Raw genomic sequence first — 11,382 nt, 5'->3', positions numbered from 1 at the left:
CGAGACTTTGTACAGCGCCAAGTTGAGGCCAACAAGAAGATGAAGATGCGCCGAAACTGGCAGCTGGAGGAAGTTCGCCTTCTTGTACACGCATGGAACCTGGCCAAAGGATCACCAGCAAACGATCTAATAGCCGAAAGCCTGGATAGGTACAATTTCCACAGGTCAATGGCTCAAATTGATCGAAAGAAACTGGAGCTCATTCGCTCCTACGAGCTCGTGAAACCGCACCTTGACCTCCTAGAAGGCATTATGAGAGACACGGACACAAAAATGGACAGTGAAGACCCTGCACACTGTGCTCAGGCTCAGGAGGACCAAACGGATCACCAAGACAAGGCAGATGCCACCAGTGCTGTAGCCACTGATGAGGGATGCAATGACCATGGTGAATACAGTCAACGCTGCACCACAAACGACAAAGACAGGAGAACAGACAAGAAGACAGTAAACACAAACAGGCTTCAAGCCCAAACACGTCACACACAGAAAAAGAAACAGATCTGTAAATTATACCTAAATGGTACCTGCTGGCATGGGGAAAAGGGACGAAACTGCAAATTTGCCCATCCCAAACACCACCAGCTAAACAAGGTAGATAACCACTTACAAGAAAATACGCGGGAGCGCAGAAAAGGGAGATCAGAAAGCTTAAATATACGTACACATAATCCACCGAATACCAACAGGACTCACAAAGAGAGAAGCCCGTATATTCCTTCTGCTCCCCAAAAAAGGCTGTATGCAGAGGCTGTACGAACTGCAGTAGCTGAGCAGCAAGCTTTTTTAAGCGTGGCCCAGAAAATGGTACGACAGTTAACGTGGATGCAGAGGGTACAGAGTCAACGCCACACGCACCATTGTCCAAGACCACCACAGATGATGGATCAGGGATGGCCACCGCTAACACCAGGAACCCCTGCACAGATATCACACCCATATTCCTACTGAATATCCGGGGCCTATTACGAACAGGCGGCAAAGACAAGTTCCTATACTTGAAAGACCTAGTAACATGCAATCAAGCAATATGCATGGTGCTTACCGAAACGCATCTAACACCTAATATAGCAGATGCGGAGATAAATATACCAGAGTATGCCGTACTCCGAACAGACAGAAGGGATAGAAGTCATGGGGGAGTTGCAATGTACATCCGAGAAGATGTCACACCCCTACTACTACTATCACACTCAAACTCTGTATGTGATACTTTAATAGTACACATAAAACAAATTGATGTAGTTGTATGCTCAACATACATATATATACATACATACATACATATACATACATACATATATATACATACATACATATACATACATACATACATATACATACATACATATACATACATACATACATACATATACATACATACATACATATACATACATACATATACATACATACATACATACATATACATACATACATACATATATATATATATATATATATATATATATATATATATATATATATATACACACGTAAAAGCACCCACTATATATATATATATATATATATATATATATATATATATATACACACGTAAAAGCACCCACTATATATATATATATATACACACACACATAAAAGCACCCACTACACTCTCGGAGTGGTTAGCGTTAGGAAGAGCATCCAGCTATAGAAACTCTGCCAAATCAGATTGGAGCCTGGTGTAGCCATCTGGTTCACCAGTCCTCAGTCAAATCGTCCAACCCATGCTAGCATGGAAAGCAGACGTTAAACGATGATGATGATGATGATATATATATATATATATATATATATATATTTAATATGCTTCTATCAGCTTATGTCTACCAAATTCATTCACAAGATTTTGGTTGGCCCATGGTTACAGTAAAAGACACTTGTTCAAAGTGCCATACTGTGGGTATGAACACAAAAACACACTGTCAGGAAGGGAACATCTTAACAACCACACAGCCATTACTATAAATGCTCAATCTGTATGACAAGGCTAGACTTCATATATCAATGTAAAGTAATTAAGCACCATAAAATTCAGCAGGTGTGACCAAGTTGAGTAAGAGTCTGACACAACTGGTGTCAAATGTGTGTGTTAAATATTTTCACATTTTATAATTGTGGAACAGCTACATTTTCATGCAGACAGACCATTAAAAAATGGGGGGGGGGGGGGAAGACCATCTCTGCTGAAGTTAGAGAGAACAAATTAATTTCTTTTTTGGTTACAAATTAAATTAATATAAATACAAACTTGTACAACATACTTACTTCAATAACTTTATTAGCTTCCAAGATATACCCATCTTTCAATACAGAGTATATATAACATAAATCCAAGCATAAAAATGGCTTCTGAGAATTTTTCTGATTGCAGGCTAAAAAGAAGAGATAGGTAGGAATATTTTCTATATTTGATCATGTAACAAAGAAGAAGTGGGAAAATGGAATGTTGTGATGTCTGTGATATTTATACTGGCCCTACGAACATAAGTAAAGTAAGTGAAGGAGGCTAAAGAGAAAGGAAAACAAGATGTTGTTATATTTATGCCTGCTTCATTAACCATAAGTAATCTAAATAAAGGAACGTAAAATTGCTTCAGAAATAAATTTTAAAATCTTTGAGTTGGAACATGATCCTGTTGCAACCTTTTCACTACATTTTAACTGGATGAAGATGTGTCTCTAACCTTTGCAGACAGGGTAACCAAATATCTTATGACACTGTACACATCTAATTCTTTTTTTTTAGGCATAGGTAGAAACTCTATAAGATGTACCCAGTGCAAGCTATGGACACATAAGAGGTGCAGCAATATCAAAGGAAGGTTAACTACGAAGTTAGTTTTTGTATGTGGCAGATGTTCAGGAGCAATAAACACTGAAAATGTGCAGAAAACAACTTCTGCCACATTCCAGGGAGAAAAACTAGACGTAGTTGATAGCTTCCGCTATTTAGGTGACCAAGTTAATAGCAGGGGAGGGTGCGCTGAAAGTGTAGCTGCTAGTATAAGAATAGCCTGGGCAAAGTTCAGAGAGCTCTTACCTCTGCTGGTGACAAAGGTCTCTCTCTCAGAGTAAAAGGCAGACTGCATGACGCATGTGTATGAACAACCATGCTTCATGGCAGTGAAACATGGGCCATGACTGTTGAAGACATGCACAAGCTCGCAAGGAATGAAGCCAGTATGCTCCGAAGGATGTGTAATGTCAGTGTGCATACTCGACAGAGGGTAAGTACCTTGAAAGAAAAGTTGAACCTAAGAAGCATCAGTTGTGGTGTGCAAGAGAGACGATTGCGCTGGTATGGTCATGTGGCGAGAATGGATGAGGATAGCTGTGTGAAAAAGTGCCACACCCTAGCAGTTGAGGGAACCTGTGGAAGAGGTAAACCCAGGAAGACCTGGGATGAGGTGGTGAGGCACGACCTTCAAACATTGGGCCTCACTGAGGCGATGACTTCTGACTGAGACCTTTGGAAATATGCAGTGCGTGAAAAGACCCGGCAAGCCAAGTGAGACCGTAATCCGTGGCTTTTGGCAGGGGTGTATCCAGCCCACTTATGCGTACCTTCTTTCATTGGACACTAAACTCTGCTTGTGAAGACTTGTTGAGGCAAGAGAAATCGAAATCGAACTAAATTCGATGACTGGCACCCATGCCAACGTCGTCTCCTTCATCGGACGTGAAACTCGGCTTGCAAAGACCTGTTGGGGCAAGCGAAAGCGAAATCGTGAAGGCACCTGTGCCCAGCATAGCCTTCCTGGCACTTGTGCCGGTGGCACATGTAAAGACATTCGAGTGAGATCGTTGCCAGTGCCGCTGGACTGGCTCCTGTGCAGGTAGCACGTAAAATACACCATTTTGAGCGTGGCCGTTGCCAGTACCGCCTGACTGGCCTTCGTGCGGGTGACACGTAAAAGCACCCACTACACTCTCGGAGTGGTTAGCGTTAGGAAGGGCATCCAGCTGTAGAAACTCTGCCAAATCAGATTGGCGCCTGGTGCAGCCATCTGGTTCACCAGTCCTCAGTCAAATCGTCTAACCCATGCCAGCATGGAAAGTGGACGTTAAACGATGATGATGATGATGATGATGAACTCCTTTAATACTAACCCACCTGGAACACCCCTGATTCTATCATAAAAACTTTCTGTTTTAAAGCTATCTAAATTAAAACATTCCAATAAATTTTCATGTAAATTCAGGATTTCCAAACTAACCCTGAACAGCTGCTTGCTGGAAACTATTAACAGCTACGTTTCCACCTTCTGGACCTGAAAAACATAATTATTAATGACACTAATGAATAACAATGGTAAAGATTGCTCTCAGATATAAAATTATTCATCAATCAAATTTACTCTTTCAATAAACAACAACTTCAAAAGGAGTTCTTACCTGCTCATTTAAAATGTTAGAAACAAAAGTCAACTAGCCCTTAAATAACATCTTCCAGAGTTAAGATATTTCACTATCCAGGCAACAGTCTGCCTTCAAAATATTGATCTTATGTGTGTGATTTTAAGGAGATTTAATTGCTACATTTAGCAGATCAAGTACTTGCATACAATGGACCCAGCAGGCATGAGTAAGCCATAACCGGGTACTTACCCTCAATTACAAACCAGTACTAGCGTTTGTGAACCCCTGAATGTTTAATTGATAGATGCAGGTATGGCTGGTAGAGTTAGAAAATAAATTTCAAGTGTGGAAGCAAGGCTTCGAATCAAAGGGCTCTAGCAAAGACCAAAGTCCTAGTAAGCAGGAAATCAGACAAGTTACTAATTCCTTGAAAGAAATGTCCCAGCTCAATATGCAGAAAAGGTGTAATTATAAATTTCATATTGGGTATCCAATGAAAATTGTGGATACATAAAAGATGCAAAAATCACAGGTAGGTTAACAGAGAAAGTAAGGTTTGTGTGTGGAAGATGTACAGGAAAAATAAACACTAAAAGGCCAAATTAGCAGTGGAGGAAGATGCTCTGAAAGCTTAGTTGTCAGACTAAGAACCGGCTAGGCAAAGTTACCTCTGTTGGTAACTGTTATGGTGAGAATCATGACACGCCCTGTGAGAATGGATAGCCGGACTCATATAAGTAGCAGTGTCTTTGATTGAAGTATAAAACTGGAAAATTGCAGGAAATTGAAAGGTGTCATTTGAGAGTTTGTGGAGGCACAAGAAATTGTTGAGAAGTTGTTATAGCTCATTGAGAGTGTGTTTCGGAATTGTTACATATGTTGGCAGAGTACTTGGGAATACATCAAGTGGAGACAGTTTGTGTCTACCCTGTTTTGTAGTATTGTATATCACATTGTGATAGTGTAGGATATAAAAGTGACATACAGTAACCACAAGTCAAATGTGGGGATGAAGATATCCACTTATAAAAGTGGTGACTAGGATAATCACAATATAAAAGTGGTGATGAGTTGATTTACAGTTTATATTGGTCATTAACAATTTTTAATGATACAAAAAATTAGTTAATTATGGAAGACATTTAGCTGGCATATTACGATTGCAACAGCAACAACAGGAGTTACACCAACAACTACAATGGCACAGCAATAAGAGTTGAACAATAGTACTCAATAGCGATCATGTTTGCCATGAAGAAATTACATGGATTTTTACACAGTAGAAGTTTTCAGCTACAAATTGATCATGGACCATTCATTTTTTTATTATCAATTTTTGATTTGATAAAAGGAATTCCTAAACAAGACAGTAAATAGGTTACAATACTGGGGTACAACATTGTTGAACTACAACTTTAAGATGGAGTATACACCATCCAAGAGGTTGGGCCATGTGGATTGTTTATCAAGGCTAATTCCAAAAAATACAGAACTATTCAAAGATACCATAATTGCCACTTTGCAAGTGGGAAATAAAATAAACATTTATTTGTGTAACGTCATTCGGGAACTACCAGTAACTGTTCAAGATATAAAATTAAAATCAGAGAATGACAAACTCATTGCAAAGATGAAAGAAACATTGAAAGTAAAAGAAAAGAAAAATATACATAAACACAAACATGAAGCATTTTTCCATGTGTGCTAATGTGTTGATGTACACACACAGAGCTGTAGTGCCATCCACACTGCAAAAGCATATATTAAGTGAATTTCATATGGGACATCCAGGGATTTCAATAATAAAATCAGTAATGAGGAGTTACATGTATTGGCCTACTATGGACTGTGACACTGAACTGTTGTGGCAAGAGAGGGGTGGGTGGGTGGGTGAATGAATGGACTAGTCGAACTCTCATTTTCACCATAGTGGTCAGTAGTTGTGAGGGAGAGAGTGTTTTGGTAGTCTCATGAAGTATGTCATGTGAACGCATTGATTAACTGCCACTGCATAATTTACCTATACCCACCTGTGGCTCGATATAAAAGTGGCAACAAGATATTCAAAGCTTGCGTAGGACGTTTAATTTTTTTTTTTTTTTCGTACGAAACCAAAGAAAAAAATCATTAACATGGAAAATTTGCTGGGTCGCTTGGTACAGTTACAACTACAACAGTAACAACAACAATACCAACAGTAAATGGAAGTAATGTTGAAGTTTGAAAATACTTCAGGTTCATTCTTGTCAGACAGTGTAGCAAATTTAATTGGAGAATCTATTTATAACCCAGAAAATGGCACTACTTTTTCTTCAGATTTTCGAAGATACAAAGAAATCTTCAAAGAAGAATGTAAAAATTGGAATGACGAAAAGAAGGTGCGACTACTTTTAAGAAAGTTATCCCCTGCTAAACACGAAAAATACTGTAAATATATTCTGCCAAAGAAATCAGGTGAGATTTGATTCGATGAAACGAGTTAATTTAGTATGAAGGCTTTTCAGTGAAAGAAGTTCCCTGTTCAATAAATTTAGTTAAAAAGGATGATAGAGGTTTGGTCACCTATGCTAAGGTTTTTAATAGAGAGCGTGAAAAATTCAAATTAAATGAATTAACCCCGGATTTGTTCAAATGTCTAATTTTTGTTCAAGGGTTAACAGCAAGAAAAGATGCTGATATACATTCCCTAACCCTAACGGAAATTAGAATAAGACCAAAAATTAACTCTACAGGCAGTGGTTGAAGAATGCCAGAAGATTATAAATTTAAGGCATGACGCAGATAAAATTGAAGGAAAAGATTGCTCTCAGATACATGTGTGTTGACCTAAAATGGATAAGAAAATAGAAAAACAAATGTCAAGACCAAAACCATGCTATGGTTGCAGAGGTTTACATTTTAAAAGTAAGTGTCCTTTTAAAAATTGTAAATGTTTTGTGGAAATATCAGACATAAAAGCTCACATTGTATAGTGAAGCAAAAAAAGGGGGTCAAACAAAAAAAAAAAATTCTAGAAAGAATGTATTGCTAAAAGAAAATTCTAAGTGAGGCTCAGAAAAGAAAATTTGTGTCCATAAAAATGATTAACATAAATATCAAGTTACAATTGGATACAGGCAATGATATCAGATATTTAATACAGATACATGGAGAAAAATAGGAAAACCTAGATGAAAGGAAACTTTGAAAATTGTGGAAGGTGTTTCAGGAAAAAAATTGCATTTTATGGGTGAAATGGTAAGTGATGTTACATTTCATGGAAAAACTTTGAAAGCCAAAGTTTTTGTGTTGAAAAATATGACAAATTTATTTCGAACGGACTGGATGGAACTATTTAATTTATGGGACTGACTCATAAATACTTTTTGTAAAAATGTGAATGGTTCTTCTGCCAGTACAAATAAGGTGTTGAAGGATTTAAAAAAGGAAAAAACTTTTCCTGAAGTTTTTTCTGAGGAATTGGGTCTTTGCACCAAAACAGAGGTGAAGTTTCAAGTGAAAGGAAATGCTATACCAGTATTTAAAGCAAAAAGAATGGTAGCTTTCACAGCGTTGAAACAAGTCAATGAAGAATTGGATAGACTTGAAAAGCTTGGCATTATTGAAAAAAATTGATTACTCAAAATGGACATCACATACAGTTTATGTCAAGAAAAAACAAACATAAATAAAATCAGAGTATGTTAGGTAGGGCATTAAGCCACAGAAACCATGCCAGTTGAAGGGTCATGTGTTGTAAGTGACTTGTGACCTCACTGTTGCTGGCACCACATAAAAAGCACCCAATACACTCTGTGGAATGGTTCATGTTAGGTAGGGCATTAAGCCACAGAAACCATGCCAGTTGAAGGGTCATGTGTTGTAAGTGACTTGTGACCTCACTGTTGCTGGCACCACATAAAAAGCACCCAATACACTCTGTGGAATGGTTCATGTTAGGTAGGGCATTAAGCCACAGAAACCATGCCAAAGCAGATAATAGAGCTTGGTACAGTCTTCCAACTTGTCAGCTCCTGTCAAATTGTCCAACCCATAATGGAGGGAGGATGTTAAATGAGGACAATGATGATGATGGCTGTGTAGTTAACAAGTTTGCTTCCTGACCACATGGTTTCAGGTTCAATCCCACTACATGGTAACCAAAGCAAGTATCTTCTACTATATCACCAGGCTGGCCAAAACCTTGTGAGTGAATTTGCTAGACAGAAACTGAAAAAAAGCTCATCGTGTGCGTGTGTGTGTGTGTGTGCATGTCTCTATCTTTTGACATCATGTAATGGTTGTGAACAAGTGTTGTTTGTTTTTAATCTTCCATTGGAAAATTGTCTACCTGTGGAGCAATATTACCTTGTTTGGAAATAGGTGAGAGTTGGTGACAGAAAGGGCATCCAGATGTAGAAAATCAGCCTCAATGAATTCTATCCAACTCATGCAAGAATGTAAAGGGAGTATTAAAACAAAAAAAGATGACGATGAAGTCAGTCAACTTCATTACAGAATTAAGTCAGTTCAAACATTTGATGTCTGCAGAAAGAATAAAATTCTTACCAATGAGGTTCATGTCAACAGCTCGATCATAGAAGTAAGAGAATGCCATAATGTGGTGGTTGGTCAGTTCTGAAACAGGTTTCATGTTTTCCTTGACAAACTTACTTGTAGCAGCATAGCAGGCGTCAAAATTACTGTTACCAGCAGAACTGAAATAGTAAAAAGTGGTAGCAGAAAGTTCCTATGTTTAATAAAAAATAATTTATTTACCCAGGTTTTAACATCATTGCCTTCAAAATAATCATTTATATTATATATATATATATATATATATATATATATATCATTTATATTATATATATATATATATATATATATATATAAATATCATTTATATTATATATATATATATATATATATATATATATATCATTTATATTATATATATATATATATATATATATATATATATCATTTATATTATATATATATATATATATATATCATTTATATTATATATATATATATATATATATATATATATATCATTTATATTATATATATATATATATATATATATATCATTTATATTATATATATATATATATATATATATATATATATCATTTATATTATATATATATATATATATATATATATATATATCATTTATATTATATATATATATATATATATATCATTTATATTATATATATATATATATATATATCATTTATATTATATATATCATCATCATCATCGTTTAACGTCCGCTTTCCATGCTAGCATGGGTTGGACGATTTGACTGGGGACTGGTGAAACCGGATGGCAACACCAGGCTCCAGACTGATTTGGCAGAGTTTCTACAGCTGGATGCCCTTCCTAACGCCAACCACTCAGAGAGTGTAGTGGGTGCTTTTACGTGTCACCCGCACGAAAACGGCCACGCTCGAAATGGTGTCTTTTATGTGCCACCCGCACAAGCCAGTCCAGGGGCACTGGCAACGATCTCGCTCGAAAATCCTACAGGAGCCAGTCAGGCGGTACTGGCAACGGCCACGCTCAAAATGGTGCATCTCATGTGCCACCCGCACAAGAACCAGTCCAGGGGCACTGGCAACGATCTTACTTGGCTTGCCGGGTCTTCTCACGCACAGCCCATTTCCAAAGGTCTCGGTCCGTAGTCATCGCCTCAGTGAGGCCCAATGTACGAAGGTCTTGCCTCACCACCTCAGCCCAGGTCTTCCTGGGCCTACCTCTTCCACGGGTTCCCTCAACTGTTAGGGTGTGGCACTTTTTCACGCAGCTATCCTCCTCCATTCTCACCACATGTCCATACCAGCGCAATCGTCTCTCTTGCACGCCACAACTGATGCTTCTAATGTTCAGCTTTTCTCTCAAGATACTTACACTCTGACGGGTATTCACATTGACATTACACATCCAACGGAGCATACTGGCTTCATTCCTTGCGAGCTTACGTATGTCCTCAGCAGTTACAGCCCATGTTTCACTGCCATGTAGCATGGTTGTTCGTACGCATGCGTCATACAGTCTGCCTTTTACTCTGAGTGAGAGTCCCTTTGTCGCCAGCAGGGGTAAGAGCTCTCTAAACTTTGCCCAGGCTATTCTTATTCTAGCAGCTACACTTTCAGCGCACCCACCCCCACTACTAACTTGGTCGCCCAGATAGCGGAAGCTATCGACTACCTCTAGTTTTTCACCCTGGAATGAGACAGAAGTTGTTTCCTGTTTGTTTGCAGTCTTTATTGCACCTGAACATCTGCCACAAACAAAAACTAACTTGCTAGTTAACCTGCCTTTGATGTTGCTGCACCTCTTATGTGTCCATAGCTTGCACCGGGTACATCTTATAGAGTTACTACCTACTCCTTTTCTACATACTGAGCAGGGCCATCTACCTGAAGGGGTTTGTGTTTTATCTACCTTCCTACTTATTAGGATTTTGGTTTTAGCTAGGTTGACTCTAAGGCCCTTCAATGATATATATATATATATATATATATAATATAAATGATATATATATATATATATATATATATATATAATATAAATGATATATATATATATATATATATAATATAAATGATATATATATATATATATATATATATATAATATAAATGATATATATATATATATATATATCATTTATATTATATATATATATATATATATATCATTTATATTATATATATATATATATATATATCATTTATATTATATATATATATATATATATATCATTTATATTATATATATATATATATATATATCATTTATATTATATATATATATATATATATCATTTATATTATATATATATATATATATATATATATATATATATATATATATATATATCATTTATATTATATATATATATATATATATATATATATATATATATATATATATATCATTTATATTATATATGTATATATATATCATTTACATTATATATATATATATATATATCATTTATATTATATATGTATATATATATAT

General features: G+C 36.4%; 1 protein-coding gene across 4 annotated transcripts in view; it reads right to left on the bottom strand.

The window, feature by feature from the left end:
* The window catches only part of LOC106877907 (ectonucleoside triphosphate diphosphohydrolase 5), a 42,188-nt gene that overhangs the window by 3,881 nt on the left and 26,925 nt on the right, over positions 1–11,382 (bottom strand). For all 4 annotated transcript variants that reach the window (XM_089360501.1, XM_089360502.1, XM_089360499.1 and 1 more), the window contains 3 exons: positions 8,914–9,062; positions 4,224–4,277; positions 2,272–2,378 (listed from right to left, as the gene is read on the bottom strand). In XM_089360501.1, coding sequence (XP_089216627.1) covers positions 2,272–2,378; positions 4,224–4,277; positions 8,914–9,062 — 310 coding nt within the window. The remainder of the gene's footprint in view (positions 1–2,271; positions 2,379–4,223; positions 4,278–8,913; positions 9,063–11,382) is intronic.

Source organism: Octopus bimaculoides, chromosome 11 (assembly GCF_046866305.1).
Source record: "Octopus bimaculoides isolate indiv1 chromosome 11, ASM4686630v1, whole genome shotgun sequence".
Lineage (NCBI taxonomy): Eukaryota > Metazoa > Mollusca > Cephalopoda > Octopoda > Octopodidae > Octopus > Octopus bimaculoides.
The sequence above is the reverse complement of the archived record's forward strand: the minus strand, read 5'-3'. Positions and strand labels throughout refer to the sequence as shown.